This window comes from Balearica regulorum, chromosome 9, assembly GCF_011004875.1.
Source record: "Balearica regulorum gibbericeps isolate bBalReg1 chromosome 9, bBalReg1.pri, whole genome shotgun sequence".
Classification (NCBI taxonomy): Eukaryota; Metazoa; Chordata; class Aves; order Gruiformes; family Gruidae; genus Balearica; species Balearica regulorum.
The window spans coordinates 16,440,354-16,452,552 of record NC_046192.1 but is presented as its reverse complement, the minus strand read 5'-3'; the positions used below and the strand labels follow the sequence as shown (position 1 = coordinate 16,452,552).

At 44.3% G+C, this 12,199-nt stretch overlaps 1 protein-coding gene across 4 annotated transcripts in view; it reads left to right on the top strand.

The window, feature by feature from the left end:
- TP63 (tumor protein p63) overlaps positions 1-12,199 on the top strand; it is a 106,939-nt gene that overhangs the window by 43,508 nt on the left and 51,232 nt on the right. For all 4 annotated transcript variants that reach the window (XM_075761254.1, XM_075761253.1, XM_075761252.1 and 1 more), the window contains one exon: positions 11,710-11,964. In XM_075761254.1, coding sequence (XP_075617369.1) covers positions 11,710-11,964 — 255 coding nt within the window. The remainder of the gene's footprint in view (positions 1-11,709; positions 11,965-12,199) is intronic.

Here is a 12,199-nt window from a genome sequence, read left to right as displayed (position 1 = left end):
TTGATGAATTTGTATGAAATTGCTGACAGTTGTTATGAGCTCCATGCACAAGCAAGCAACAAAAACATGGGATATGTTTGGTTTTTTTTAGTTTATACCAGGTTTGAATGATTTGGGAGTTGATCCAAGAACACTCAATGATATCTTGTATTTTTGTAAATCCCCTGCTGCTGCTGTTTCCCCTGGAGTCTTAATGGTACAACTAAAGGAGCAGTGTTTGAACCAGGATGTGTGTGCTGGTATCTAGAATAGATGGCTCGAGGTGTGATGTATTTCTGGGCTTGTGCTCAGTCGTCCGCTCTGTTTGGAAGTGGACCCAAGTGGCAAGGCTGAGCATGCTTGAAAACTAATGCATTGATTGGAGCCCAGCAGCCTCTTGGGATGGATTCCAGAGTTTGGATCCGGATTAAACTTCCCCCCAAGGACTTTGGGAAGTGGTATACAAGGGGACCTGGTGAAATTTGAGATGAGTCCAACTTCCTCAAGATGGCAAGAAGATGAATGTTTTTACCAAGGGCAAGAGAGTGGGAGGAAACGCCCAGTTTAGGGAGGGAAGGGGAAATATTTTATGGTGGGGTAGTGTCTGGGAATGAAAGGGATGGATTGTGTCTCAGCAGATATGAATCTTTTAGTTTTAATCCACATCTAGGAAGTAAATACAAAGAATCTTACCGACTTCTGGGAATGGGGAGAGGGGAGGAGGTGCAGCGCCGGGCTTTTGGGCTGCGTTGCTGAGGCAGACATCGCTGTGCTGCAGAGCTGCCGTCCAGCTGCGTAAGGGATCTGAAGCACAGGGCTGGTGCCGAGCTGAACAGAACAATAGGAATAGGTGGATGCACTCTCTCAGCCTGTAGCTTTACAGGACTTAAGCATGCTGCCAACACAAGTGTCAAGTCAGCAAGTGGATCTCTCTGCTGCTTGGGAAATTACTTAAAGTATTTAATTATTTTGCTTGGGTGTCTTTTTTTAAGTAATGTCATGACGTCTTTGTGCATCACAAAATACTTTTTGGGGGTGTGATTGCTCAAAGAAAAGAATAAAATTCTAATTGCTCTGTAAAACTTGGATTCTGCGGACTTAAGTTGTATCTCTGAGTTCCTCAATAGCCTCTGCAAGTCTTTACTGTGATTTCTCACTGCTGCAGTTTTACTCTGCATTTTATCCGTAGCATAAGAACTGACTCCCTCAGGAGCGCTGCTGGTGACTGAAAAGAACTAAATAGATGAGTGAATTTCCCTCCACTCTTTCAGCAGCAGATAAATGTGCAAGAAGTCCTTAAAAAGGAAATTTGAACACTCACTGGCTAGGTGTCATCTAATATTTTGAAACAGGAAACTACTGCTTGAATACTAAAGCGAGAAAGCTGTTGAGACGAGCCTTTGTCAGCCCACTGCACTGTGTGTCCGAAAGGAACTGTAAATGTAGGGGGTTTAATGTGGTATTGGTTGGAAATGAGCAGGTATGTTTTTACTCAAAAAATTCTGGAAGAACACCTTTCTGTCTTTTGGCTATCAAAATCACATGCAGGCAGGGTAACGGGGGGGGAGGGAATTGCTAGAAATTCCTTGCAGTTAGCTTAGGTAACTTGCTTATTGCAAGAGGCAACCACTAAAATTATGGAAAGTCTGTTTGAGCTGAAAATGTTCCTGTCTGTCTGTTAATGTGAGCGATTCATTATCGAACAATTAATCTATCAACATCTCAGTTTGGATAGTGAAAGGTCTGTCCAGCTGAGTACCTCAAACGTAGATCTCTGAAGCTGTGCCTTGTATACGTGACCATGGCACCATGTGTTTCAGTGTTTGCTGAAGTCAGCAGTATTGGACAGGGAGGAAAGCGCTGAGAAGTGGGTTTGGCTGTGCTGTTAGACATTGGAGATCCCATACCAGAGCGCCCTGTGGAAATCCTGGGTGTGCAGAGTATGTGATAACGTGATTTAAATGGTTGGGGAAGATATTCTTGATGGTTGTAAGGCTGATGGGGTGAAGTCGCTGTGGAAGAAGCACTGCCTTTGCACGCATGTTGTGTCTGTATACACGCACGCCCCCCCCCCCCCCCCCCCCCCCCTCCAAAGACCAGCTTTTGGGCCTGGTGTAGACGCAGCCTGGCACCTTTGGAAATACACCGTATAAAGCTCCTGCTCACCTCTTGGGAGTAGGCTGCAGCAGTGATGTGAAGCTGTCTTCAACATGTACCGCAGAGGGAGGGGGGTTAGGGTGGTCTCCTGGTTTCGTGCACGCTGCTGTACTGAACCCTAACAGATCCTGGGTGCAGGCAACATCAGCTTGGTGCAGGTCAGGAGCTGCTTTAATATACAAAATAAAGTGTTGGAAGGCAAAGCCCTTTTGTTCTCTGTAGTCGGGGCATAATCAGAATTTGGCACTCTTGACTCCCCACTCGTTCTCAAAAGCCTGAGACACCGATCAGGAGACTGAGAAGCTTTCAAGATTATCTTCCAGGAGTTTGCTTGCGTGATTTGGACAGATGAAATAGCCAAATACGACAGAAAACCCAGTAGATCTTCCTTTTAATCTATAGGGACTCTCGTGCTGCAGTGTAACCCTTTTCCTTTTCTTGCTCTAACTTGTTTTAATTTGCCCTTTGCCCTCCTATAACTCTTATGAATTCTTATATTCTGTAGTTGCACCATGCTTCAAAGAGTGGGTGTGGGGGGTTTATGTGTGTGGCTGCTTGCTTTTTTTTTTTTTTTGTTGTGTGTTTAACTGCTTCACTTATTTAACTTGCAGATGATCTGATTTTCTTGTTCTGATTAAAATGCTACCTAACAGGAGTATTTTACCTTGGTGTCTGAAAGTTTGCGTATTCTGATTTTTATAGAGCATAACGATGAATTTGGGAGCTAACTTCAACTCCTGGTGCTATTCTGATCCTGATTATTCAAGGCCCTTGTGCCCTATGACCATACTTTAGTGGTTACAGTGTCTGCAGCCTTTCACTGTGGATGACACACAGATGTCCTGTCCAGCCTAACGCTGCCCTCTCAACACAATAAAATGCTGCATGTCTGAAACAGCTGATAACCATCGACTGGTTACTGTCCTGTAAAGAGCTCAAGAAACAAGGCAGCTTTAATTAACTACTGGAGTTTTCCTCTCCAGTCCCTGCTTCTCCTCCCCACCTCCCGCTTTGTATTTCAATTGATTCCTCTTACATTAAAGATTCATTTTTAATTTTTATCTGACTTTTCAACATTGCTGTACGAACTCAGCACATAAGATTTCTGGACACGCTGCCAAGCTGTAATCCTACAGCTGCTCTTAGCTGTTGAAATCAGGCAAAAATGTCTTGCTGAAATCTTGCAGTCTTTTTTCTGTTTTTCCTGATGTAGGTCTTTGTCTTCAGTTATGTTTACATCTCTTGGGAGTGTGAGGGGGTGCCTTTCCAAATCGTCTGTACTTTATGGCTCTTCAGATCTTTGTTGACATTGTGTTGTCCAGCTGGTAATAGGAGAACATAGGAAGCTCTTGGCCTCTGTTTTAGTTTTAGGAAGCTGAATGTTTGGGTTATTAATCAATTTGCTTTAAGATCATGGAGTTAAGATGTCTCATGACTTCTGGCATCTCATAGAAATGACATTGTATGATTTCTTTTTTTTTTTCTTTTTTTCCCTCCTGCTCTCTTTGTATGTTTTCCAATTACATGTCAAATAAATTCCTGTGCACAAGCTCAGAGTAAAGAAATGATTGTGTGCAGGGAGGTGAATCTTGAACTTTTTCCTGTTTTAAACTGTTTGAATTTTCAAAATAACTAAGCATAGCCTAGATACTCTAATGAAAGCCTGCATAAAATGATCTGACTTTCAGAAATGGTTTCCTACACAAGAAGAGCCCAATTCAGAATTTTTTTCTGTTGTGTTTTTTTTTCCTGTTAAAATCCTAAAATACAGCTCTAGGGAAGTCAATATTATTTTTATATGTATTGGAAAATACTTACAAATACTTACACAATGTTAATAGTTGTGTGAAGTGGGATGCTCTGTCATTCTGATAATCCTTGAATTAGACAAGCTCTTTTACGTGAACCTGTGGCAGGTGGTAAGAGTCAGGAATTACAGGCATTCCTGCTTTGGGCTGTGCTTGTTTTAAAAGGCACCCTGCTTCTGGCTGAAAAATACTTCTTGCTGAGTTAAAGTAAATGAATTAACCAAGGGGCAAAACTCAAAGTTTAGCTAAAAGGGAAAACAATTACAGCTGGAGGGAACAACGCAAGTCCAAAGCTTATAGCCTTTATAGGTGGACAGAAACTTGCCCTCGTGTTGCTTTTCATGAATTTGTGTCATTCTCCAAACCTACAAATACCTGCATATGTCAACTTTTACGTGGGCAAGAATTCAGCAGAACTGTGTCTGAACGGAAACACGTGGGCTGCAGCCTTACTGGGTATGGCTGTTAAAATTGTAATGGTTGTGTTAACCGAAAGGGTGTAGATGTGGCGTGATGTACAGACTGGAATAGCTAATCCCAGTGAAAATCACCCAGGCTTTCCTCCCTCTCCCCAGTATACAAACCATAGTGTTTTTCAAGTGTGATGGTGTGTATTTGCAAATTACTGACATGCACTGATTTCTCCTGTTCAGCATCAGTAGTGTGTTGTCTCCTAAGCTGGCCGTGGCCAAGGGGCTGATTGGCAACTGCTGAAGGGAAGGGCTGCTGCATTCATTAGGCAGAGCAGGCGATTTTTTTAAGCTTGCATATCTGAACTTTAAATATGGTGGCATGATTTCAGTTAATCACTTGTGTATGGATTTTTTGAGGCTTTTTGTTTGCTTCAGGTTTGTGTCTTTTTTTTTCCCCCTCTTTTTTTCTTTTTTTTTTTTTTCCAGCTGGGTGAAATAGGACTCTATTTTCTTTAGGTTGTGCTTTATGTGTTTAGGTGGTGTTGGAAGGTATCCAGATGACCTGCTGGGGTTATCTTAATACTTCACATGAAATACCTTGCAGGACTAGATACATATAGTCCAAGATTGTAGTGTATATATAAACACACTTTTTTAGACGAGGCATGCCACCTTTGGAAGGAAAATTTTTTTCTTTAATATTCTTGAATTTAATTTCTTAATATTGCTATGGTCATGCTTATTGTAGAGACCAATAGATCCCAAATAGTTCCCCTTCTAAATAACACTGGAGATAGTATGCAGAAATATTTTTCTCCCTGCTTATGGGTGGGATTGAGTCGAGGAGACGTTAAATGTTTGGTTATGCTGCAGCATAATAGCCAGGACAAGAGTTACTGTCTCCAGGGCCTCTTCTAGTCCAACGTACTCTATCACACTGGGAACCTGTAACGCTATTGGGATGTGAAATAGTCTTCTCTTTTCCTGGAAAAAGCAATGACCCAGCAGTAAGGTTGCTCAAAGCAGATTGATGAGTTGTTGGGTTTTGGGTTGTTTTTTTTAAATAGTGCTAAAAACTGTGACACATGGTAATTACAGCTTAGGAGCTATAGTGCCTGGGAACCTATCTTGGTAATTGTTGATATCTTTGGTTGAACCAAAGTTATTTGCTCCCTCGCTCTTCATATTGAGTATATGGTGCACACTATCATTTTATCTGCGGGCTTCCGAGTGTTTGATATATTTAGCTGCACAGTAGCTCTGGCTTAAAACCTCTTCAAAATAGATGTATGGGATTTGTTTTCCCTTTTAGAAATGGAGCTGGAGGGAGTGCAGAGGCAGTGAGATATGCTGCTGGCACCCCGGCTCTCCGTGGGGATCTGAACCTGAGCTGGTGTTGAAATGACTGTATATATCTTCCTCTCATGGCTTGGGGACCAGAGCGATGTCCGAACTGAGCTTGTTCCTCCTGAAAGGAGTGCAGTCCAGTTGTACATGAGTTGGAAAGTCTGACGCATAAAGAAGCTTTTCGGTCTCTTTTTTTAATGAGAAAAGAGGCTAGAGATGCAAACCAAATCACACCTTTCATTGCGATGAGTGAGTTAGATATCTCTTTCAGCTTCAGCCCTGATCTTAGCTGAGGGGCATGGGTGGAGCCCTTTATTTCTTGGCATTTCTTTTTAATGGCACAGGCAGTGTGCCTACATCGGGTATTGTATCACCTGCCTTCTGAGCAACTGGCAAAGCTGCGTGGTCTTGCAGTCAGCAATATCTTGATTAATAATTATGACAGAAGCACTTCTGTTGTGCTCAAGTGCTTTATTTCCACTGACTAACATCCTTTGCTAGGAAGGTTTGAAAAATTACGTTGATTTAAATATTTCTTCATGCATTTGAGGTGTCTGTCTTCTGATTTGGATCAGGCACACTGGAAAACATTTATCCTGCTGCTTTTGAGAGCTGCTCTCCAACAGGAATCTGAATCTTTATCTGGTCCAGCACTGAAATATTGCTATAAGCTGCTGCTTACTTGTCCTGCAACTGTTAGCCTTGGTGCATCAGTTGTGGTGTAGTTAAGGACAAAACACAGAATTAGCAAAGCACCTTGCAAAAACTTGTTGCTAACAACCATGGTAGCATATTAGTCTCATCATCTCTTATCTTTGGAGAAGAAGCACAAGTGGTGGTGTTTTGCAAAACTTTTTGAGTAGCTGGACAATGCTCTTTAGCTGCATAGATACAGTGGTAAAAATTAAAATTTTGTCAGTATGTGTGCATGACAAAGATGCGTGTTCTTTTGGAGATACAGAGAAGGGGCTCGATGGGGTGGAGGCATCTAGGTGTTCTATACCTGAAGATGGCAACTTTTATTTTCTCAAGTGTAAAAACTCTCAAAACTTTTTTTTCTGGGAGGTTGATAACTGGGTAGTTAATAACTGGAGCTGTGTATTTTAGGGGATTTTTGGTGTGGAAGTCCCCTTGAGAACTTTACTTGCGTTACTTCCCTCATGCTGTTGTACTGGGGGTCTCTTTGCAGATCCATCTCATAATATTATCAATTAACATGACAGGCTCAGAAGCAGGCTGTGTCCAAAGAACTGAGGGTGGGTTATTGCTACAGGGCAGGGTGAGAAGGGCCCCGGTTTGGGAGGGTTGGGGAATATTCCCTGGCACATCAGCTCCGCCGTGCGTGGTGGAGCATTTGCATTGCCCTCTTGTGGCAAGTGCCCTGGAGCTGCTGGGGTCAGGAGGCTTTCTGCCTGATGTTGTCCACGGCATTCGTTAGGGACATCTGTCCTCCCGACAGCAGAACCGTAATTAAACAGCGCTGCAGTTTTCAGTCTGGTTTTAATTCAGCAGCCTCTGCAGTGAAACCATGGCTCTCCTAATCTAGAAGCATGAGTTAGCATGAAAACCTGAAAGTGAAACTGATGGGATGTAGGAAGTGAAACCGATAGTTCAAGATACATTATTGAAACAATGTTGCAAAATACGTAGTCTAAGATCTAATTGTAGCTCTCTAATTATTTGCAGTTAAACTCCCCCGAAGGTTTTTGTAATGCCTCAGTGATATTAATAGTTTTAGAAACTTGGAGGGAACAAAATAGAGAAATGAAAATTAGATAATCCATTCTTTCAGTTTTGCATGCATTTCCCTTCTTTCCACCAAATAGCATTCTGCTTCTGCCAGGAGTCGGTGGTGGGACTACATCCTGCAGTTGTTTAAAACAACCCCACAGCAAAACACGAGCATGTGCTAAATTCTGGGCTACCAACCTGGCAATTATTAATTTCTGAATTAAATGCTGTTGTGTTTCTTTCTGTAAGCGGTGAAGGGAAGCTGCGTGTGTGCAAACACACACCCTGCAGAGACCCCTCCTGCAGGGCGATGCCTTGCAGACGTGCCCGCAGCCCCTTGCCCTCTTTGTTCTCGCCATTCGCAGCGTGGCTGGGACGAAGGAGATTTATTGTGGCGGCGGTGGGTGAATTCCTGCGTGCGCCTTCCCCCGGCCTGCTGCCCCTCTAATTGTGGTGTTGTCAGAAGGCGTGTGCCTCCCAAAGCCTTATCTGATTCCTCCAAAAGCCTCGCAAGCAATTCAGATGTTGACCCCTTGAGCGCAAACAAGTCTCCGCTGCCTTGGGGCATAGCTTCCAGACGAGGTTTAGTGCTCGTGTGTGTGCAGCCCCGGCTGGCTTTGTCACCGGGATGGAGCACCTGCCTGGGGAGGGGACCAAGGGGCCAGGGAAGGTGAAAGGCTGGTGGGACTAGGAGGGGGAGAAGGAGAGTCCAACAGCTGCTTGTGTCAGCACGGGGATAAGTGCAAGGAGATTAATAGTTATTTAAAGAGCAAATGGGGACATGGCATTCAGCTGTGGCATGCAAGTGTATAAATGCGGTGGAATGGCTGCTCCGCTGGTAACATTTAGACAGATGGTCCCTGGACTGAAAGGAATGAAAAGGATCTTTGATTCTCTTAAGGACATCTTAAATTTTAATGAGGCACTTTTTTTTTAATTGACTTCCAGGCAGCACCTTCAGTGTTTCCAGACCGTGCTGTCTTGTTAACACTGACTGCCCATTTGGCCATCTTTCTCCATCACCTTAAGTAGCCTGGGATTAGAGGATAGTTTTTAAGTGAAAGCTGAAACACTATTGTTTTGCTGTCTGTATGTCTGAGCTGGTTTAGGAGACTGTTTTCATCACAGCTGTCTTTTCATCATTCTGCTGGTTAGGGAGTGTGTCTGATGCTAATCTCCATGAGAAATTAAACAACTGAATGGTACTTCTACATTTTTGAGTAGTCTTCAGGTCTTATTAGGGTATTCTGGGTCAGGACGACAGGGAGGTTTGTTTTTTTTTTTTAATTACGTACAAAAGTATTGAGCAGAAAAAAGACTGTTCCTGGTGCAGTACACCAGCATTCTGGCTTTTTCAATACAGAATTAGCCTCAAGGGAAAACAAGTACCAAAATCTGTTAAATAGGTCTTGGTTGACTGAATAACCCGCAGGAGATGAGACATAACTGTCATCTGCATTCCCAAAGCTGCGATCTTCTTTTGGAGAAGAACAACCAGTCTGGATGGATCACTTTCTTCTGTGTCAACTGTTTAGCATACTTTGAGTCCAATCACAGATACTTGCTTGCCCACTTAACAGGAGTGTTGGGCATCTATAAGATCCCTGCTGTTATAGATGGGGAAACTGAGGCAGGGAGGGCAAATGACTAACCTGAGGCAACACGGAGTCACTGGTTCACCCAGGATTAGGACTCAATATGTAATTGCTTTTATTACTCTGCTGCCTGAAGGCCTCAGACAAATCAGAGGCCCATTAAGCAGAATGCTTTTTACACAGCGAGGAGCAATCCTTGCCCTGCAGACCTTGCTGCGTGAAGTAGGCTGAGGGTGGAGGGAGAGGCGAAGTGGCTTGCCCAAAGACATGGCACACCACTGGCAGAGCAAGGGAGGGAACCAGCTCTCCCTTCTCTCTGCAGACCATCCCAGCTCCCAGTATGAAGTCCCCTGTGGCACTTCCCACCTGACCTTCTCCTTCCCACCACAGCTTGTATTAGCAAGCTGGTCAATCTCTGGAAAGTCTGATGTGCCTTGCTGAAGACTCAATAGCACCAGGCTCACCTTGGGCTTTTCATTAAAGCCCCATAAAATATCAGCCTCTTCCAGTGAAACAGACACAGAAACCTAGGAGCGAGCTCTGGTGGCTCAAATTTCTCTACCTCCTCCTCTCTGGAAGGACAGCTGATAGTGCACAGTGTTTGGGTATAGGGAGGGCACTTCATCCTTGCAAAGGGACCAACCTGTTTTTCTCTGTGGCTGGAATGACTGGAGAAACTATGTGTTAAAAGGCTTGTCCAAGGTCCCTAGGAAGCTCAGCAGGTAGCTTGTGCTATTCCCTTTCGCATCCTTGGAAGAGTGATGATGTCCTTGAAGTTTCATTAGGGCCGGAGGGATTTCCAGTATTGGGAAAGCTTTTTGTGATGGGTCTTGCTGTTGGTGCTCTGACTCAAGGAGCTTTTGTTGCTTGGCTGATAATAGAGTTGTCTTTGGAAAAGGAGCAACTGTTGGAAAGAAGAGGGAAATCTGAAGCAGACTAGCTGAAGTACTGAGAGATAAGTGAGCTTGATGGCTCTGGATGGAAGATGTAGGATGAGGGGGGGGAGGCATGAGGTGCTTGGACCCTTGAACAAGGGTAAGAGCCTGAGTCCCTTCTGCTGTGTCTGCTGCTAACTGCAGAACCAGGTGTGTGTATCGCTGCATGTTCCTGCATGACCCCAGAGCTGTTGGGGATGGATACCACAAACCCTTAGGATGCTGCTCTCTCTAAGCTGGGCACAAGCAATGCCCTTCGGACACACACAAGGATGAGACTACATGTACCTGGCTGAATCCCATGTACCGTTCACCTACTGCTCTGTCTCCATGGCCAACGCTGGGTCCTTTGGAGGAGTAAAAGATTGGGCTAGTTGTGACTCTCTCTCCCCAGACTACTTTCCCAGCTTGTTTGTGGTTCCGAATTTTAAAATCGGATACACTGCCTTGATGGATTTTCTCTAGCAGAAGTTGTCTGATGCCTTTTTGAACATATGTAGGCTTTTAATATCCACAGCATTTTGTGGCAGAAAATCCATATGTATTTATGGGCTTTGTGACGAACCACTCTGTGTGTGTTTAAACAAAAATCCTGCTCAAGATGTTTTCTTATCCCCCAACTCCTGTATTAAGAGAGCATGAAAAGTCATTTCCTATTTGCTTTTTTCCATATTGTTTAGGAATTTATCCACTTCTGTCACACTGCATTCTGCGTCTCTCCTCATTGTCTCTTTTGTATGCTGAGAAGTTGTTATCTACTGCTGCACTCCAGGAACGCATTGAAAGAGTTTGCCCATTTGTGTCACCTTTCTCTGAAATTTGTTCCCCTCTGTCTTTTTGGGTTAGGGGACCAGGGCTGCACATAAAATCTAGGGTATTAGGCATGAGATTTTTCTGCTAACCTCTCCCTGATCTAACCTTTGCCTTTCTGTACTCCATTCTCTAGCCTTTGTTTTTGATGTCTTCAATTGTTTCATGTGTCGTTTGTACCTGGAGGCTACTTCTGGAGCACAATCACATCTGCTGATTTAAGTGCTACACACTGTGCAACTACTGCTGCTTAAGTATGTGGGGAAGCCTTTCGTGCTGTGAGCTACCATGCTACTTGATGAGACCTTTAATTCCTCTCTGCTACTGTCTGTGACCAGTCACTGGGAATGAGTGTATGGTGTAACCTAGTTAAGGGCTACGAACCTCTTCTCCAGTGAGTCACACTTTAGTGCAGTTACTACTTGAGCTAGAGGTCCTATATGTCACTGTGCATAGTAGGATTGGATCCATAAGAAGAGGAGCAGTCTTTGTGTAGAACATGAGACCATCAGAGCTGATCTAGCTTTGTACAAGCTAGAACCAGTTGCACTGTAATGAACCTGGTGATTTTTTTTTTATCGGATTATAGCAGTCTCTTCAAAAGGGTCTCAGTCTGGGTGTTGCTAGACATAAGGAGCCTGTCTCCTCGTGATGGCTTGCTGCCCTGCGAATCACCTCCTTGTTATGTGCAAGCTCTTTTCCTTTATCAGCTGTTCATCGACTGTGTGGTTGCGAGAAGCTTTACTTCTTTCTGTTTCAGTCACCGATGTAAAATGGGGTATATCCTTTGCAAATATCCCTTCTCTTGGTGTGACACATGTTCGATAGTGCTGAGATCATGCTGTGCATCCTCCATTGTGAAGGCCATGCCGTGGCTAGCCAGCCTGTGCTAACGTTGCTTCTGTAACACTTCTGTGCATCTCTTTCCCTCTAGCCGCAGTACACGAACCTGGGGCTCCTGAACAGCATGGACCAGCAGATACAGAATGGGTCTTCCTCCACCAGCCCCTACAACACGGAGCACGCGCAGAACAGCGTCACAGCCCCCTCGCCTTACGCCCAGCCCAGCTCGACTTTTGATGCCCTCTCGCCCTCCCCAGCCATCCCTTCCAACACAGACTACCCAGGACCTCACAGCTTCGATGTATCATTTCAACAGTCCAGCACAGCAAAGTCAGCAACGTGGACGGTAAGGACGCAGCGTAGCTTTGCTCCTTCTCTGGCTGTAGTCCTGATACCAGTAGTGACATTTTTTGTATGATACGTATCCAGGCTTGTGCAAGAATTGGAGTGACCTGTGTCCTCTTCAGTGCATGACATGTCATGCAGAAGGGAGAGATTTATCTTGGCTGCTCTGGGAGGGTGTGGTGGGAATTTAACCCTCAATAATATCACTAAATCCCAGGTGAATAAAACACCTTGCA